This window comes from Pelophylax lessonae (assembly GCF_965119305.1).
Source record: "Pelophylax lessonae genome assembly, chromosome: 11".
NCBI lineage: Eukaryota > Metazoa > Chordata > Amphibia > Anura > Ranidae > Pelophylax > Pelophylax lessonae.
The window spans coordinates 177002809-177023773 of record NC_138778.1 but is presented as its reverse complement, the minus strand read 5'-3'; the positions used below and the strand labels follow the sequence as shown (position 1 = coordinate 177023773).

The following is a 20965-nucleotide window of genomic DNA, read 5'->3' as shown; positions in this document are numbered from 1 at the left end:
CTCCCACACTTCATGTAGACATGCTGGTAGTGGAATTGGCTCCTGACCAAATTGATCCTAGTATGTTTATGCATCTGAGATAAGAACCTTACATTTTAAGCTCCTTGAGGGCAGGAACCGGATATGAATGTATGTTATGTTATGTAAAGCGCTGTGTGAATTATTGGAGCTATACACTCACCGGCCGCTTTTTTTTTTTTTTTAGTTACACCTTGCTAGTACCAGGTTGGACCCCTTTTGTCATCAGAACGGCCCTAAAGAAGAAGTATAGCCAAAGCTTGTTTGGCTGTACGTCTCCTATGGATCACAGAAGTGCAATTTGTTTTGCCCTCCTTTGACCTGTTTTCAGCAGAGAGTCCGCTCTCTGATGATGTTACAGAAGTCTGTCCAGGCACCGCGTAATCGCAACAATGCAGTTTGGATCCGTCGTCAGGTGCCTGGACTGACACCTGGCTCAGCCTCTCAGTGAGCCGCTGAGAGTCTGAGCTGGCCGCTCCCCACCCCTCCACAGCCCAGCACTCCAATGAGCGAGGAGGGGGCAGAGCAGAGAGCTACGATTTAGTGAGTCTCTGAGTTCTCCACTTATGCCAGCGGATTCCGAGTACAACATCACGGATGCAGCCCTGCAGATGAGTTCAGGGCATCACAATTAGCCATTCTAACCAAGGCCTCAAGCCCAATACAGCCAACTTTCCTGACTCTGAGGAACCTTTATCCAAGCCATTCACCCATGACTTACTCCCTGAAGAGGCTAAGCAGACACCTTTGCTGCCATTGTGCAATGTGCTGGGTGTTCAGTGCGTTCCTGCACCTTTGAGGGGTGGACTTCCCAGAGACAATCAAAACCTGCTTAACCTCTTCAAGGTGTAAGTCATGGGTGAATGGCTTGGAAAAAGGTGCCCTCAGAGCCAGGAAAGTTGCAGGCTCGTTGGTAAGTTGTGCCTGGAAATTCCTTGGCTTTTTTGATTTGAGTTTCTCTTGGGTCCAGTCATTCATTAGGCAGGCCCAAAATGAGATGACCCAGATCACTGTCTTCCAAGTCACTACATAACATAAGGTTTCAAGACACATCCTTCCATACTACCCAATGAAGGGAAAGCTGAAGAGGCTGATTCAAGAGGAGTGGCAGTAGTGATATGAAGTTTTATAGAAATAAGCAGCGGCAAAATTATACCCTACTCCAGAGGGAAGTGCCAATTCTCTGCTCAAAAGAATGGCACTGCATTGAGCTAATGCACTTAACATTTGTTGCAGTAGCACACACTTTACAGTACTGTACCCTACTGCAAAGGTATGGACATTACCATCATGCATTTTGTCAGGAGTGCGTTTCTTCCCAGGGAAAATTCAGTTTCTGTTGGCTGTATCTACAATCGATTAATTGATGGATATCAGAGATTCATGTCAAGACGCAGGGGGTGCTTGTAAGCCAGTGATCACAGTACTTTGTTGCAAGCGCAGCACAGTGGGGACCCAGAGTGGAGGTCTCCATCACCCATAAATCGCTGAAAGAGCAAATTATTAGTGCTCTTGGTGAGCTTAAGTGATTGGCGGATTTTGTGGATGAAGTAGCATTTGCTGTTATCAATGTTCCCCTCAGGCATAGCTGTATTCATTGACAATGAAGGGGGCTTTAAAGCCCAGTCCTTGGTTAACAAACCCGTTCTCAGGCAGGGTGGTCATAAGTTCCTGTATGATGACAATTTTGCCTCTGACTAGAAGTTTTGGGCAAGTGTTGGAAATCAAATGCAAAGCACGATGGTGCAGTACACTCCACTCCCTTCATATCAGGTTCCAGTGGGAAACGAATCACAGGGAGTTGTGCCACAGAACTATTAGCAATCTGTACTTGTTCCCACCAATCAGACTGTGCAGAGAACTATGCCAACTGGAGGGATGCCAGTCTACCGAGACTTACTGCTGCTCAATTTTGGTTGTCCTCAGTTTGCTGTGCAGATGGATGGTGCTTGCAGTCGGCTCTTGATTGCCGTATAACAGTGTTTACGTTTCATTGAGAGGCACACATCCTTGAAACGTCGAACACTCTTTATTGGCCACGATTAAAAGTCACATACATCCCAATGCTAAGCACTATTCCAGGAGCAATCAGTGGTTAGTCTGGCCTTCCTCCTGATAGGAGGTTGAGGTTCCGGTGAGTTCTTTCTGATAGTTTAGTCCACTCTACATTCCAAGACTCAAGATCCTGTTGCCAGAATGGAAATTCAAAAGCAAATGGAAGGGTGTGCACGGGCACCTTTCTGGGATCGGTGGGTGCCATCTACAGTAAAACTCTTACTTTTGGTGCTTCAGACATCACCCTCCAGAACATTTCTTCATCCTGATCAGAATAGCACATTCCCCTCAGAAGGTGGATGTCCCCTCTGATTACATCATTATACGACTGCAATGGGGAATTTATTCTAAGTCCTCCCTCAGAGAGATTTACAGGCTTTTATTCTCCTCTGTGTCTCGTACAAAGAAGACCAGTGTTGAATTTTAAAAAATTGAGTCTCGGTTTGGGATGGAGATTTCCAGTTCGTGGGCCTTCCTTTTAGGGCTCTCCACCTCACCAATAACCTTTTATGGAGGTTCTAATCTCTGTGTAGCCCCTTTGAGGATATGGTGGGTGCTTCAAATCCATCATTACTTGGATGGTATTCTACTGTTGGCTCAGAGTCTAGAAGACCTACTAGTTTAAAAGGGGATTCTTCTGGCCAGCCTGGGACATTTTGGCTGGATAGGAGGTGTCAAGACAGTTGGAGCAGAACTGACTAGTCATTGATATGGAGCCCCAGTTCAATTCTCACCCGAGCACTTTTTCTCCTCCTTTGAATGGGCCAAGCAGTTGTCAGCTTCCCAATGCAGGGGTCCCTTGGAAACGATGATGTCTTTGGCACACTGGATTCTCTGGGCATCCAAAGAATTTCCCTTTTGCATGCAAAAAGCAGCAGATTCAAAGTGCTTCTTCCCAGATGTGATGTGAGGGGACCCTCACTTGATCGCATCCGATAGATTCATTATCAAGGACCATTGTCCCCACTGATGCCAGTACTTGGTTTCCAATGAATGGGTCTTTAATCGGAAGATCTTGCCCATATCACTCAGGTATGGGGCCACCCTCAGTTAAGTCTGTTTGCATCACCATCCATTCACAAGGTGCCTCTCTTCCTACCCTCACCTGTTGGTGGAGGAAGTAGATTCCCTCACTTACCCAAGAAATAGTAATCTAGCAGATGCCTTTCCTCTACTGCCTTTGATCATGAAGTTCCAGAGAAGACTGTTGTCTGAGGATCTCACTATGATAGCAAGCATGCAGATTGGCCTGCAGGCCTTGGGTTTACCCTAGCCATGGAATCTAGGCAAGACCAAGGACTTCAGCTACCAGTGGTTCCACAACACCTGTCCCATGATGGCCTGTAAATGGAGGGGGAAGGATTGGAGGACTTGGGCCATCTTCTGGAAGTGATTAAATTGTGACAAGGTTCCAGAAAAGACGTTAACAAATCAATTTACTCCAAAGTCTGGAACAGGTTCACAACCTGAGCAGAAGTTTGATCCTTGCAACCCTGGAGGTTTCTATCATTTCCTCACATGGTTCTGGGTTTGCTGCTCAGACTATTCTTGTAAGGGTTCACATCTCAGCTTTCACCAGGGAAAATGGGTATGTAAGCTGCCAGGGAAATGCTTCAGGAGGTCGGTCCTGAGACTTTGCATAACATTCCCCAGTAGATTTCTTGCCAGGGCTCTGTTTGCATCATCAGAAAGCAGTCCTCAGTGGGGCATCACTCGAGAGGCAGAGTCCATCTATAACTTCAGGCGATAACTTCAAGGGGCAGAGTATCGGCTCTGCAAGCACTTGGAGCTACAGAGTCCTATATCTTATTCCTTCCAGACAAGTTAGGGCCTATGCTCCTTGAGTACCTTTGTTCCTAAGGTGGCTTCTATTTTCATCTTGCAAACAAAAACGGCGGTTCCATCCTTTCCGGCAGAGACAGTACCTAACCTACACTGGATGCACCAAGTGTCTTTTAGCAGCTTATTAGGTAAAATCCTCCAGAAGGCTGTTTGTGTTTCCATCAGGCAAGTTCAGAGGAGGAACCTATAGCAATACCTTGTCATCTTGGAGAGTCAAGGTCATCCAGAAAACTTACAGTGCAGCCAGGCAAGAGCCTTCAGAAGTGATACAGGCTCATTTAGCTAGGTCAATTTTTACTTCTTTAAATTTGGGCATTTGCCTATAGAGACCTCTGCAAAGCAGCAGGCTTGTTGGCGTGGTGCACTTGCCTACCGCGCTACAGGAAGTTCCAGGGGCTTGTACATCAATGGATTTCAACCGAATGACAGTCCAGGCTTCCATGTCCATTGTAATAAAGATTAACTATACATTTTAGTCCTCCCTGTTTAGCTTGCTATTTATTGTATGTATGCTGCCATGTTGGCGTTAGAAAAATTGTATCAAATACTTACCATAATTTTCCTTTCCTGACCCCATGACAGCATAGGAACTCTCCCTTTTATGATCTTGATATTTTTACAGGGAATGGGGGAGGTTGCTACCAGTCAGACTTTTATAGATTTAAACAGGTCCTGTGGGTGGATATAGGGGGCGGAGCTACATCATTTGTATGCTGTCATCGATTGGTGTCCAAAAAGGAAAATTACGGTAAGTGATACAATTTTCCAGTTTCTTCCCCATTCTAATGCTCAGTTCGAACTTCAGCAACTCGTCTTCTCCATGTCTAGATGCCAAAATGCATTGAGTTGCTGCCATGTGATTGGCTGATTATCAATTTGTGTTAACAATTGAACAGGTGTTCCTAATAAAGTGGCCGGTGAGTGATAAATACATGTAAAAAATGAGAAATGCTGTTGGGCAGAGAGACAATTAGATGACCCTTTTCTTTTGTCCTACATGAGCTAAGGAACGTGTCACTTTAAAGGAAGAAATCATCTCATTTGTAGCTTCTTAATTTGACTCCCATCCCATGTCCTCTATCTGTTAATCTCTGGTTCTGTGTGTGTTTCCTTCAATTTTATTTTCCTTTTCCTGCATGACAGAGACTTGATTTTCTGCACTCACCGCATCCAGAGACTGAAGACGAAATCCATACGCTGCCCCTCTCTTACTGCTGTTCATGTAATTTCCAAACGCCAGAATCAACTGCAATGGGAGAGAGAAATATTAGATCCTGATTGTATGGGAATATAAGGAGGAGACCATGAGGCTACAGAATAGTACTGCTATGAGAGAACACAGACCTACTAAAAATCTAAAAAATCTAGAAAACAATACAGATGCACAGCTGTATAGTATATACAGGGATAGAGTAAGAGCCAAGTGGGTTCAACAGCTAACTATTCAAGAGAGTGGACATTGTTATCAAAGTATCTGAAGCGTTGTTTGAGTGGTTTCATAGCTACAGAAAGATTGCTTTGGATCAGTGGTCTTCAAACTGCAGCCCATGGCTGGATGCAACATTTGCTTGACCTTATTTGGCCCTTAGGACATTATTCCTCTCACTGACACCAACAGTGGGGCATAATTGCTCCCAGTGACGCCAACGATGGGGCACTTTTCCTCCCACTGACAACGATAGGGAAAATTCCTCCCACTAATACCAATGATTGGGCACTATTCCTCCTCCTATTGACCACAGGCAATATGTGATTTCTTTTCTCCCACTGACCACCAAGCCCAAGGCATGGCCTACTCCCAGTTACGCTGGGGCATTTTCTTCTTCTACTGGCCATAGTCCAGTCCCCCTAAAGTCTGAAGGACAAACTGGCCCCTGCTTTTGATAATCTGACCATTGAAGTGTTACGAAACCAGTTATGATTGGGCTCATGCAAGCATCTGAATGGTCAGTCTTAAGTTATTATGCAATATATAGCCAAACGTTTGGGTACATGTAATTATTATACATCTATGTGGGCAAAAATAAATTGATGCCCCTCCAATTTATTGCATTCAAGTGTTTTCAGTGACGGGTACATTTATTGCTACATCATACATTTTTAATAATTGCACACTTCCAACCTTGAAGCAAAAATTGGGGAAAGGCCGCTTTCCATTGTGCATGTCTGTGCCCCTGTGTAAAAAGACCCTCCTTAAAGATAAGGGGGTTGATTTACTAAAACTGGAGAGTGCTAGATCTGGTGCAGATGTGCATGGTAGCCAATCATCTTCTAACTTCAGCTTGTTCAGTTAAGCTTTGACAAAAAAACCTGGAAGCTGATTGGTTTCTATGCAGAGCTGCACCAGATTTAGTAAATCAAGCCCATGGTTCGATGAATTTAGGGTGGTGGAACTTTAGGGGACTGGACAGAACTCAGACCTAAACTCTACTGAACGCATTTGTTATTAATTGTAAAACCATCGTGAGTCAGGTCTTTTTTTTGTCTAACATCAGACAAAGCCTTGCAGAAGAAGTGGAAGTTTCTACAGCTGCAAAGGCGGGGGGCAACTCCATAATAATACAAGTGGTTTTGAAATGGGATGTCCAACAAGCTTATATAGGCGCAGAGATGTATAGTAACTAAGTAGAACTACTTCACTACTGTACTTAAGTACCGAAAGGCGGTATCTGTACTTTCCTAGAGTAGAATTTTTTTCTCCTACTTCCACTTTTACTTCACTACATTTTTTCTATGATTTAAGTACTTCTACTCCGATATTTTTTTTTTTGTGCTGCATAGTTACTCGTTACAATTATAAAAATGACCACTGCCAGAACAGTAGATGGCAGGTTTCATGAAGCTGAAAACATGTGTATTATCAGCGCATACGAAAATAAATGCTACTGTATGTATAAATAAAAGCTGCATTTGAAATAATAAAAAACAATATGATGTTCAAACTTTTGACTTCTTTCTTTAATAACTACATAACACAGTACTGGTACTTTTTCTTTCAGTACTTGAGTAGCAAAATTTTAAAAAAAACTACTTGCAATAATTAAGTACAAAAAATGTTGAATACTTTAGTACTTCTACTCAAGTCACTTTTTGATCGAGCACTTCCACTTCTATTCAAGTCACTTTTTGATCGAGCACTTGTACTTTTACTCAAGTATGGGTTTCGAGTACTTTATACAACTCTGTATAGGCGTGATAGTAAGGTGTCTACAAACCTTTGGCCATATAGTGTAATTGTATAGGTTTAGATATAAAATACTTAGAATCTCCTTTATTTAGTTTTAACTTAATTTTGACTCTGCAGCTTGAGACAAAGTGGTCAGACTTCAGTCAACGTCAATTGCTGCCCTATCCAGTTTCTGACCTTGGCCATTGTCCTACCAGCCCTCTGGGTATGCCAGCTGTAACAAATACTGTAGCCAAACACAAGATGATAAAGGAGGCCAATCTAAGAGTCTTTATCATTTCTCAGGGTCATAATTCCTCACCTCCAGGATTCCTTTCAGCTTCTCGGAGGATTTGATTGACATGGATGCAGCAATAAGAGCATTAAGTTGCTATAAAAAAAAAAAAAAAAAGAAAAAAAAAGTTAAACATTCCTGAGCAGAAACATTGCTTTATGTTTGTTGGTATTCTTCAGTTTTAAGGTCTTCACCAAAATTGTGTCTATGTGTTCTGTAAGCCAAATGAGCAGAGTTTCCTTTCTATCCCTTCCTTGGTTTTCATTCTGATGGGACAGATATGCGTTACCTGTGTTTTTAGCACATACCTGGGCTGTGCATATATCATGATTTGATAAATCTTAGCATTCGACAAGGCCTGTCAAGCTTGCAGTGACATAAAAAAATATCAGGGAAAAATCTTAAGTAATCTGTTTGATCTTACCCATAAAAATAAACTGTCACTTAAAAAAAAAAAAAAAAACTGGTGACAGGTATGAATTGCAAACACTTGGAAGGAGTCTGTAGCTGTTCTCATTCTTTCCATTACAGCCAAATGCAAGGACATTCTGACCAGGCAAAGTTTTAGTGCTTCCTGGTGATGCAAAAGTTTGCCCACCCCCCAGACATTCCTCTTGGCTAGTGGGCAGCCAGTCACAGCAATGAGCCAATAGGAAGGAAATGGCAAGCTTTGACACTACAAGGAAGTGTCAGGGCTTTGCCTGATTAGAAATGGCAGCATTTGACAGTAGCAGAATAGTACCTTCACTTTACTGTATACCAATCAATTTTTTAAGTGACAGAATAAAGCATATATCAAGGCAAACAAAGTATGCAGTACATCTCTACAATACACACATGTAGCACTGCCCCCTTGAGGGCTGCTGGGAATTACACTTCTGGGGTCCCCTGGGTTACCATTAGAAACTGACAGTAGATAAAACGGCATTAATAGTTCTTGGCTCAGTCAATGATCAGTCCAGGGGATTTGGTTTTTGTGTTTTATTTAGAACTGGGATGGGAGAAGGGATGAGTGGGATACTCCAACTAGTAACTATGCGCAATTCTGAGGACAACTGACTGTAGAATGCGGCAAGGCCGCTGCTTCACCTTGCTACTGAAGTGAAGATAAGATTACTGTTCCCACTTTAAGACTCTTCAGGGTTAATAACTTAGCACCCCCTTTACTCTCACTGCCTGTGTGCTGACACCCGCCCACTGACTCTATCCACTGGAGTGGTCCCCTTCCTGGGCAGACCCCTTGGTTTTTCCAGAGTTGCTCTGCCTTCACCTCCACAGTCAGCTTCCACTGGACCTCTGGGTTCAGCCACACTTTCTGGTCCACTAGGCCGACTGCCTTTGACCACCATCCACAGCAAACAGGAGGAGAGACAGCCGTCACCCTCCTCCTGGCACCTGGCCTCCCGCCCCAAAGACCCTCTGTCACATGTGTCCTTGGCTTTTATAACAGATCCCAGGATGCACCACTGTTTGTGCCAACCCACTGGGATAGTCACAAAAGCCTGTGTGTCACTGGCTGGGTTTCCTCCACTGTCCAACAGGCGCCCCTATTGGATACAGTGGGGACACTCCCCCAGTCCAGATGAATCACACCCTGGACACATGCAACAGGCCTAACTACTAATCAGGCTCCCCTGATAAGCAGATGGAGCAACTATACTTTCCCTGCCTAGCACCTACGTACCTAGGAGGGTGCTACACACATTCTCCATGTTTTATTGCTTATATCAAAAGCCAATTTTTCTTTTTTTGTTCCATTTTGGATAGATTAGGAAGGATTCTTTCACACTATACTGCACATAAAAATGCTAAAAAGATGTATGCATTTTTTATATGTGTTGCCTTGCATTTATATGCATTATTGAGTGCTGCAGTTTGAATGAGACACACAGAAAACCATTGTTTTCTATGTACCTTTACAATGACCCGCATTTATCCAGTGCAGAAAATGCAGGTCAGTGGACAAGCCCTGCGTGTTTTATTGGTATCTGTGTTTCATTAAGGAGCTTACTCTTCACTTCCTGTTCTGTAGACTCAACAGGAAGTGAGTAATTATCTTTCCAAGGAAATCCTCTCTTGAAGCTCAAAAGGAGATTAGTAATCGGACCATGCAGCATATGTAGTACAAGGCTTTATTGAGAAAAAAAATATTTTTCTCAAAGCCTTGTACCACATACAGTATGCTACAAGGCCCCACTAGAAACCTCATTTTGGGATTTTTTTTTTGCCCTGGTTCATGGTTTAGGCTTTTGCTGAGCCACCGGGAGCACACCAACTTTATAAGGTTACAAAGATATATAATTCTGCACTATGGATCTAAAACAAATGCTTATGTGGCTGCTGCCCCCACTGAGGCTTACCGCCTGTGTGGCGTCTGATAGAAATATGCAAAATGGAAGTGGGTATTGGCGCTTCTAACAGCCAATAGGACTAGTTGTAGTTGTCACCACACTTTAAAAATTAAAATGTATACGTGTCGCTCCTGGGAAGTCCTGGGAAGGGAAGGGAGACAGGACACTGCCAGGAAAGCTCAGGATTACTAAGCCTGCATTTGGTGGAGAGGTGATCGTTTGTCATTCCATTGGGGAGGAGAGGAGGACCTTACCTTACCTTGATCTGAATGCTGTATATGACCGTTGTAGCGAGGCTCATTAAAATCTGGTAAGAGAGTGTGAACTAGTCTATGGTGGTGGTTCTCTGGTCTTACGGTTCTTCACCTTGGTTTGAATTGAACACATATGGACTGTGGTTTCCCTCTGTGATTATGGACATTCTGTGAGAGCAGTGCTCTTGAATAGCGCCACATTTTTTCTATTGTTCTATTGATCCACTATTATTCAGGATTTGTGTTGGCTGCTTTTTGTTTTTATGTTCACTAATGAATTTATGTCAGTAGCGCAGCAATACTGTGATATATACAGAAAAAAACCTGATGATCTGCCAAAAATACACTTATAAATACTGTTGTGGGCTTGCAACACACAGCATTTTTGTGAACGGATTGGAGTCAGTCCTGTCCCAGGACTGACTCCAATCATACTTAACCATACTTTTCATACTTAAAGCGGAGTTCCAGCCATTTACTCACCTGTCCAACGGTCCAGCGATGCGGCCGCCGGAAGCCTCGATCCTCTCCCTCGGCGCCGGCATCACTGCTGTGGGTACCCGGCTGTTACAGTTTGCGGCTTCACAGCCGGGTACCCACTGCGCATGCGCGAGTCGCGCTGCGCGCCGTGATTGGCCGGCAATCTTCTGGGACCTCTGACGTGTCCCAGAAGATTGCAGGGAGGGAGGGGGAGAGGAGAACTTCCGTTCAGGGCGCCGCGGCGCTCCGAGCGGAAGTGGGAGCGGGTACCTGTCAAAACTAGGTACCCGCTCCCCCCCCCCAAAAAATGACATGCCAAATGTGGCATGTCGGGGGGTCAGGACTCCCTAAAGCGGAAGTTCCACTTTTGGGTGGAACTCCGCTTTAACCATTGCCACTCTCATATCTCCACAACATTTTGTAGTCCAAGACCAGGCTATGAGATAACACAGGAAGTGTGCAGAGGACACGTAACAGCTCTACATTTCTCACAACATCAACAGAGTTTGTATAGATTTATCAAAATTGTATATATATATATATATATATAAAATATTATATATATATAATAAATATATATATATATATTTATAATATATTTAAATATTCGCATATATATAAAATGCCTTTAATGGACTATATTCATTGGATATAAAACCAGACAGGTGATGTGTTATACTCTCAGTCCCCCTGCTACAGTCAAATGCTGGACAGTTCTAATCAGGTAATGCTCCTAACATTTTATGGTAAATTAATCTTCAGATTACCGTTACAAACAGGTAAAGGTGACAAAGGGACTTTAGGGCAGGCATGTCAAACTGAAATGAAACAGGCCAATCTGAGTAAAGCTTCAAGAGGCCACATTATATGCAATGAGCGCCACACCTACTTGATTCCAGAAATGATGACAGCACTTTGGTATTTAAAAGTATAGTAACAATTTTAATTTATAACATTTTATACTAGAGAAAGGGGCCATTAAAAATTCCCTGAAGTATCCATCTGCAGAACAACTGTCTAAGGGCACATGTGGCAAAAAAAGTGGGAGGGCACATGTGGCAAAAAAAACACCAGCTTGACATGCCTTGAGGGGTAATTTCAGCCTAAACCTAAGAGCAGAATCGTAGTAGTATATTTCATACGCATCAACAAATAATTTTCTCTTACAGGAGTAAGTCGAGCCACAGTGTCGGAAAAGCTGGAAATGAAGATCATGGTGTTCACTCGATCAGCCAGCCTTGGGATAGAACAGAGGTGGACCATAAATCTGTCCTCTGCCCCCAGCTGGTCCAGTGGCTTCTCATCCTTCAGATAGCGGGAGATTTGCTGCCGCTCCCAGTCTGTCGGAAGAAACCTTGCCAGTAGCTCAAGGAAATCCACATTAAGGGCCTGCATATCATACCTGTAATACAAGAGCATAACACATAAGGCATTTTGACATTAGATGTATTGTTGCCATTTTGTTGTATCACACCTGAGGTTTCAAGTGTAACCAACAATCACACTGGCCTGTGTTTTGAAGAAATAGATTCAAGATCACTAGGAAAAAATATTTTCCCATTTGTTCATTGACGGACACAGCTCTGCTGAAACTTGACCATGGGGTTATATCACCACCTACAGGAGTAGGACACTAGGCAGAAAAGAACTTAGCACTGCCTACGGGCAGTCCCTTCTGGCATAAAGGCCCCTCTGCTATAGGCAATTATTTTTTTTTTGCCTAGTGTTCAGTAGTAAGGACCTGGTTCCTTGCTGGGACCCGCAGTTCTATAGCTTTTTCCAGTTGCCTTTTGATTTGCATACCTCTCATTGAGGCACTGCTTTGGGACATCGCTATGGGCAAGATTCAGAAGACCATTGCTTCAGATTCAGATTACTTTATTATTCTCAAAGGGAAAATATAAATGGTCCATGTGTTTGCTAGTAAATGTAAGAGAAAATTGGATTTTTTGTTATTCACCGTAAAAATCCCTTTCTCCGACGGACACATCACCCACCCCTCTATTGGATTTTTTACTTCTAACACGGCTTTGTTACAAAATAGATTGCCTATAGCAGAGAGAGGGTTTTACACCAGAAGAGACTGCCCATAGGTGTGCTCTGTTCTTTTCTGCCTTGTGTCCTACTGCTGTAGGTGGCAATATAACCCTATGGTAAAGATTCAAAAATGGATTATAAGGTAACAAAAAAAAAAAATCCAGTTTTTCTTGTTCTGACTGTAAAATCATTTTCTCCAGTAGTGAATTGGAAGACTATACTCATTCGCGGAAAAACGGATTTCTGTGCAGTCCAGTTAGTGTACCCTTTTGAACTGTAGATAGAATCCAAGGGCACTTACTGACTAGGGAACACTTGGTAACTTACCCCTGAATGGCAGTAGTGATGGCTTCAGGAGTTAGGCCTCCTTTTCTGAGGGTAATTGCAAGATTCTTGGCCCGATTTACATCAATAAGGGAAATCTTGCTTGGTTGGTTCTGTGCTGCTTTCACTTTCTTTGAGAAGGTAGTCGCACTTGAACCCTGGGCTTTCGTCTTAAACTGGTCCTCAAATTCACTCATGTCAAGTTCCTAAAGGTAGGGCAGAATATAAAACAATAGATGGCTTCACTAATTTCAAAATCTAATGTTAACTCAAACCATGGGTCATCTTTTTTCCTACCTGAAGAACCTTCTCGTCATCCAGTTGCGTGAAGACAGTCCCTGTGATTTGTGTGGGTTTCAAGGCCACCCAGTTGAAGACTTGCATCCTGTTTTTAGTCTGCACTGGTTTCTTAATACTCACACCTACATGACAAGCATAGCAATGCATGATTATTGTTTTTTTTCTAATGCCACAGATATTCCTAAAAATAAGCAAAACCTAAAGTTTATGTCAGGGCAAAATTAAAATAAATTATTCCGTATATCTGTGCAATAACTTTTGGCAGGCTCTGATAAATTGGGTTTTCACACCACCTCTCTGTATGAAGGCCTTTAAACATTTTGAATTGAAAACTTACATTGAGGTTACACTTTAATAGGGTTAAAGTGTGTGGCATGCATTTGTATTCAAGGTTGAAAAAGTTTGAAATTTATTGAGGTTACACTTTAATAGGGTTAAAGTGCGTGGCATGCATTTGTATTCAAGGTTGAAAAAGTTTGAAATTTATAAATTGTCATATAATTTATATTAACAGGGACTTTGAGATTTGGTCAACAGTCCATAAAATACAACAAACCACCTGTGTACTTAAAAGTCAAATAATAAGGATCGCTTGAGGATATTAGAAACTCTCTAGATGGACATACGAGGAAAGTTGACCCTTTAGTTTAAGCTCAGTCTGCCCAAAAATTGTTGCAACATTAACCTTGCAGGACTTACTGCCGGTTCACACTGCAGCGACGCTATTACGCACCGCGACCTCCGAGGTCGCGGTGCGAGCAGCGCGCCGCGACCTCGGAGCGGCCGCCACGGACTTCATAACATTGAAGTCTATGGCGCCCCCCCCGGTGTCGCCCCAAAGAAGCTCCGGACCCTTTTTCTAGGTCGGAGCGACTTGTGTCGCTCCTATTAGAACGGGTCCGCAGCTTCCCTATGGGAGGCGACCTGCGGCGACCTGTGAGGCGACCAGGTCGCCTCACAGGTCGCCCTAGTGTGAACCGGCACTTAGTGGTGCTTAAATTGAATGTAAATGTGTGGTTTTTGGTCTACTGTTTGCATAAAAATACAATTAAATTTGAGATTTTTGTATATAAGAGTTGATGGATTACTTTTTTTCTGGGTCCAATATCTCCACTAATTTAGAGAGGGATTGATAAATGTAAATATCTAAAATAAATATTTTTTTATCCCAGTTGTAGAGATTTCTCATCACTTCCTATCCCCATAATGGGCACAGGCAGTAATAAAAACTCGATAGAGGTTCTACCACTAACGCTTCCAGGCATTATCCAAAAAACAAAATGTTTTTGGTGTAGCCTGGCTTTTATTTGTATGCAATAAGACAGACTTTTGATGTTGGCAGATCTGGAGATTACACAGTCAGACTCTAACTTAGCTAGATTTTTTTAAAGCACTCAACATACATGTTGCTTTAACAGAATATCCATGCTCATTAGTACCTGTATGTAGGCCGCCGGGTGCAGGAGGAGGTGGCGAAGCAAGGCCTCCAGGTGGTGGAGGAGGAGGGGGGCCACCGCTACCACAAGGTGGTGGTGGAGGAACAGGAGGACCACCAGGTGGTGGTGGTGGTGGTGGAGGAGCAGGAGAACCACCAGGGGGTGGTGGAGGAATAGGAGAACCATTCATCAAACCAGGAGGGGGTGGAGGTGGAGGAGGTATGGTGAATCCAGATGGAGGAGGAGGAGGTGGAGGAGGCACACTTGAATTATCAAGAACTGGTGTTATTTTTTGAGACTCGCTGATATCATAAGGTGGTAGAGGTTGTTGGCATTCTGTACTGTCACCCATTTGTGCTGGTAGCGGAGGAGGTGGTGGAATAGTAGGCTCAGACATGGTCTCTGAAGGGGTGGCAGTGACATTGCTGGAATCCAACCTTGGAGATGATGGGACAGTGTGGCTGACTGACTCCAGAGCCAACAGTAAAGGAGAGGTGGAAGTATCCAAAGATTCCTCTGTCTTGTAAGCAACAGTATCTGAAAACAGAGGACAAGATGTTAACTCTTCTTTCCAAACCAATAATCTCCTAGCCTAATCCTTCTGTATTGAACTGTATTTTATTGTAAAGCTCTGCACAAACTGGTATCGTTATATAAATCCTGTACTATAGGCTTTCTGCAAGTCGTCTCCCTAGAAAAGGTTATGAGATATAATGACTGTACTATTATTTATTACAGGTACATCTATAGCGTTATCAATTTACACAGCACTTAACACATCTATTGTACGTTCACATTAGTCCCTGTACTTAAGGAGCTTGCAATCTAAGGTCCCCAACTTACATTCATACTTACACATAGTAGGGCCAATTTAGACAGGAGCCAATGAACCTACCAGCATGTCTATCAGGGGAGGACTGGGCCAGGGGGCAGGGGGGCAATTGCCCCCCGGGCCGCTCTGATGCCCCGTAAAAAGGCTGCACCACTTCTGCCACAGACATGCCTAAATTATTCCTGGTGAAGAGAAGTAAAAACTGCTAACCTACTGAGTGCGGGATGAAGACAATGACAGAGCGCAGGCCTCCCCCCCAGCATGGATGGAGTAAACTGTGTCTGAGCAGAGGCCGCTTCCATGCCCCACTGGAGACTCTTCTACCCTGGCCAGCCCTGAGTTCGGCCAGTGAGTAGAGAGTACCTGGAGTGGAGCTTCAGCTTGGAATGGGAGTCAGGAAGAGGGAGAGTGGGAGGGGGGGGGGGGCGAGTCGCTGCACCATGGGCCTCCGGTTTGTACTTGCCCCCTGGGCTAAAAGTTGCCAGTCTGCCCCTGATGTCTATGGAGTGTGAGAGGCAACTCAGATACAGGGAGAACATACAAACTCTGGGCAGGTAGTGTTGTGGTTGGGCTTCAAATCAACGGCACTAATGCTGCTAGACGGAAGTGCTAACCACTTAGCTACTGTTCTGCCACACAATAAACATTATTTCTTTCAATAATTGAAGAGAACTTACAAACAGGTTGTATCTGTTTTCTTACATGTATATAGTCACAACTAAAATACTAAAAGTTTCTTCTGGTCAAGTAAATATGAAATATTGTATATCAATATTGCACTCTTCTATTGAGCCAACAGATATCACTTTGGGCAGGTTTTACTTGTTTTCCTTTTTCTCCTTAGCTACTTGGATCAGGCTTATATTTACACAAGTGTGATTTAGAGAAGTGACACTTCCTTTTGGGACAGTTCCAACTGAGGTTTCAATCTAGCAAGGCCAGACTGAAAAGCTAAAACTACTACTATTGCTGTAGGAATCCCTTTTCATGCATGCACGTAAAGTATGAAGGTTAATATATTTAAACACACACATAGTTATACAAGCACATAAATACAGTAACAATGTACTGTATAAAACATTAAACTTTTTTTTTTTTTTTTTTTAAAGAATGAAATATTGACTTAAAAACATTTGTATCCTGAATTAAGTGTTTGTGTATTTTATAAAATATTGTTTATCATTTTTTATATCTTTATATGCTCCTATAGCACCAACATCAGATTACCAAGGCAGACATATGGGTGAGTATATCACTTGCTGCATATATGAGCCCTGAAACTGGGCAGAAAGCTCGGATGTCGTCTGAAGGGTTTGTTTAAAATATACAGAGAGGGCATTGGCTATGTATAGAGACTCCCAATTGGAGCCCAAAGTAAGTGGACAGAAAACATCATATGGCTCAGCATCTCCTAAACATCCCACAACATCAACCAGGTCAACAAACTACCTTCAAAAAGCTGCCATATTTAGTGTAGAAGACAGGGCTTCATTTTATCCTGCCAGAAGAACCTAAACAACAATTCAAACAAATTCATCTTGATTATGATCGTTTTTTATGGAAGAGTGAGAAACGGCTTTGCTATGTCTACCCTACCTACCTATTTTCCTTACCCCACATTTTCTCCAAAACTAAAGCTGCAAGTCAAGGAAGGTCTAGTTTTCTGTGCATTTTTATGTGTTTTTAAACATAGATAACAATATGGTATATATAGAGCTCTATAGGTGAATTTCAAATTACACACACAGTTGAATGAATACCCCCGTACAATGTTTTAGTTATAAAGAAATAGTTTGAAGGCAAACAGCTACTGTTGCACTTGCCTTTTTAGAAAACCCACAATGCACTGTGATACCACTGTCAAGGACGAACCCTGCCTACCTCTTAACTTTTTAAGGAAAATAGATGGACGCCTTTTAGCGCAAAAGATGTAGGCAAATAACACTCTCCTGCCACATCCCCATGATGTAGGTCAAGAAGAAATAAAATAAAAAATAAATAGATAGACGCACAAATGCTTTTTTTCTGCGGTACTGTTTCTTTTTGTCAGCTTTTGCTTTTAAAAAAATAGTGAAGTGGTGGACGCCTCTGAGATTCGTTTTGGTATCATGGGCTGGGGGTCAGGCGGCCGATCTCCCCCTCGGTTAGTTATAAAGAAATAGTTTGAAGGCAAACAGCTACTGTTGCACTTGCCTTTTTAGAAAACCGACAATGCACGGTGATACCACTGTCAAGGACGCACCCTGCCTACCTCTTAACGTTTTAAGGAAAATAGAGGGACACCTTTTAGCGCAAAAGATGTAGCCACATCCCTATAATGTAGGTCAAGAAGGAATAAAATAAAAAATAAATAGATAGACGCACAAATGCTTTTTTTCTGCGGTACTGTTTCTTTTTGTCAGCTTTTGCTTTTAAAAAAAATAGTGGTGGACGCCTCTGAGATTAGTTTTGGTATCATGGGCTGGGGGTCGGGCGGCCGATCTCCCCCTCGGGCGCAGTATGTTTCCACGGGGGCGCCGGAGGGGGAATAGCGGGGCCTGGGCCAGCCGGATAAGACTCAGCATGGGGGGGATTGCACTGCTTTTTTCTTTTATGTTGTTTATGCCAACGCTTTTCACCCCGAATGCCACGTCAAATGTGTTGAAATGTTCCATGTTCTCCTGTTCCATGGTCATGGATTATTTGTATCTTTGTGCCTTTTCTTACAAAATTAATAAAAAATATTGAAATCTAAAAAAATAGTGAATGCATTCATTAGGAGGCTGTATGAAAAAGTTTAGTGCAATTGACACTAATAGTTAAACAGTACTTTTTGATAGAGGTCTATATATCACACTAAATAGAGGGAAACCTGAGGAAGAACAGTGGGATCTGCCTCCAAAAAGGGACAGTACCTCTAAATGGGGGATAGTTGGGGGATAGGCACCCTGTATTCAATGTTCCTTTAAAAAAAAAGATTTTATATAACTAGTCATTAGAAAACAGTTTAAAAACTGATATTAAATGCATACAGAATTTTACTAGCCATTTAAAAGATGTTAATAAAACCTGTTACCTGAAGCTGTGACTGGGGGAGATATTATAGTCAGCCTGATGGCTGATGGTGAGGCTGGAGGATGGGTCGTGCTAGCAAAGGACCCAATGTTCTCAGTGCTAGAGTAGGAGTCTTCTGTACATGTGTCCCCTGCAGGCTCAACCCACAGTACTCCTTGGCCGCTGGATTTCAAACGTCTTACAGCCTGATGTGTATCTGGAACATATGAGGCTTGCATCTCCTGAAGGATATCAGAGAAAGAACTGATAGTTAAGCAGTCAAATAGTTAAATTAAAGCCCTACTGCAACCAACTTCTGTCCACACAATTGTTTAATGTTAAACGATTTGTATAGGCATGACCAACATTTACCCCTAACTTTCCAACCCCCCCAGTAGGCCACCCTGGTTTGTAAAATTCTAACTGGGGCAGCTGTTGGGAGGAGGAATCAACAGGGTGCCCTGCTGAGTTCCTTCTAATGTAAACCAGTGCCCCCAGAACTACATCTTCCAAAATACTTTTTCCTATACACAGTGTAGGGCAGGGGTCTTCAAACTATGGCCCTCCAGTTGTTCAGGAACTACAATTCCCCTCATGCCTAGTCGTGTCTGAATGTCAGAGGTTTACAATGCCTCAAGGGATGTGTAGTTCCACAACAGCTGGAGGGCCGTAGTTTGAGGATCCCTGGTGTAGGGGTAATAGGTTGGCAACCTCAGAAAATACACTTACTTTTAAAGCATTCAACTCTTTGCGAGTCTGGTCCAACTGCTTCTCCAGCTCAGCCACTCGTCTCATGTATTCGTTTTCTGTTTGCTGTAACTTCTCTGTGAGCTAAACACCATAAAGATCAATCAGTACATTATAGGATTCCATAGTTCTCCTTTATTATACAAATTCTTATGTCTATGTGTTAGAAACTTACAATAGCCAAATGGGCTTGTAGGTCATCAACATGCTCCAGCATCTCATGTTTGTTCTCAGTGTCCTCTAGAAGACTATTCACATCAAAGATATTATCAAGATAGGCTTGAATTTGTACTTGGAGTCTTTCGCTTTCCGTATTCTTCAATTCCTGGCAAATTAAGGACATTAGACCACATATTTAAAGCCAGCAGAGTAAATAAAGTGCAGCACACCACATTATAGATCCCTTAATTTTGAGCTTTAAGTGAAAAACCTTCACTAGTCCAAGTCTTCTTCTCTAAGAGAGTTCTATACAGCAGCCTTACCTCTTATTCTCCTCTAACCTAGCCTTATATACTACATAAAAAGAAAAAAAGTATATGCTATACCCCCAAATCCCACATTTCTCTGTCCCCCAACAGAAATATGCCCTACCACAATCATCTTTTTTTGCTAGGTTGGATAATGTGTAAGCACCACAATGTATGGTGTACAACAAAGACTCATTTCTTACTTTGCTTCATAACAGGTTAAAAACAGATTTGTAAGGGGAAACAGGTAGCAAATAAGACTTGCGTCTCTTTCAAGAAGCAACTTGACTGTAAGAAATTGTAACTGAGTGGTTAAAACTTTAAAAGCACACTTACGTCAAGATACTCGTCCAGTCCTAAGATTGAGAATTCATACTGTAGATAAACCCGGAAATTCATGTTTTTCACAGAGTGGACCACTATGTTAATGAACTGCATGCAAGCCACCTGCAAACACAAAAGACCAGAATATTATTCAGTAAAACACTGGAAGACACAGCCAATACACATGCTGAAAAGTAGAGTTTTTTCCAGGGGCGGCCCGTCCATTGGGGGCGCAGGGACCCCCCCCCCCTCCAACAGAGTTGTATAAAGTACTCAAAACCCATACTTGAGTAAAAGTACAAGTGCTCGATCAAAAAGTGACTTGAGTAGAAGTACTAAAGTATTCAACATTTTTTGTACTTAAGTATTGCAAGTAGTTTTTTTAAAAATTTTGCTACTCAAGTACTGAAAGTAAAAGTACCAGTAGTTTTGAAAAAAAAAATTGCTACTCAAGTACTGAAAGTAAAAATACAAGTACTGTGTTATGTAGTTATTAAAGAAAGAAGTCAAAAGTTTGAACATCATATTGTTTTTTATTATTTCAAATGCAGCTTTTATTTATACATACAGTAGCTTTTATTTTCTTATGCACTGATAATACACATGTTTTGAGCTTCATGAAACCTGCCATCTACTGTTCTGGCAGTGGTAATTTTTATAATTGTAACTAGTAACTATGCAGCACAAAAAAAAAATATTGGAGTAGAAGTATTGAAATCATCGAAAAAATGTAGTGAAGTAAAAGTGGAAGTAGGAGAAAAAATTCTACTCTAGGAAAGTACAGATACCGCCTTTCGGTACTTACAGTACAGTAGTTCTACTTAGTTACTATACATCTCTGCCCTCCAATCCATGCGTCCATCCCCCTAATCTACATGCAGGGTGCCGGACGCATGGATTCCAATGGGTTTTTTTTTTTTTTTAAGCACGCAATTTTAGCCAGAGGCTCTAATAGGCTTAAAAATTGGCCGAGGTATCAATATTAATTGATAGTAAGACACCAT

At 42.4% G+C, this 20965-nt stretch overlaps 1 protein-coding gene across 1 annotated transcript in view; it reads right to left on the bottom strand.

The window, feature by feature from the left end:
• Nucleotides 1-20965, bottom strand: part of FMNL1 (formin like 1) — a 121290-nt gene that overhangs the window by 33289 nt on the left and 67036 nt on the right. The window contains exons 11-20 of the mRNA XM_082271785.1: nucleotides 19974-20084; nucleotides 19346-19495; nucleotides 19153-19254; nucleotides 18446-18665; nucleotides 14562-15095; nucleotides 13120-13244; nucleotides 12826-13028; nucleotides 11629-11863; nucleotides 7404-7472; nucleotides 5081-5161 (exon numbers count right to left, since the gene is read on the bottom strand). Of these exons, the coding sequence (XP_082127911.1) occupies nucleotides 5081-5161; nucleotides 7404-7472; nucleotides 11629-11863; nucleotides 12826-13028; nucleotides 13120-13244; nucleotides 14562-15095; nucleotides 18446-18665; nucleotides 19153-19254; nucleotides 19346-19495; nucleotides 19974-20084 (1830 nt within the window). The remainder of the gene's footprint in view (nucleotides 1-5080; nucleotides 5162-7403; nucleotides 7473-11628; nucleotides 11864-12825; nucleotides 13029-13119; nucleotides 13245-14561; nucleotides 15096-18445; nucleotides 18666-19152; nucleotides 19255-19345; nucleotides 19496-19973; nucleotides 20085-20965) is intronic.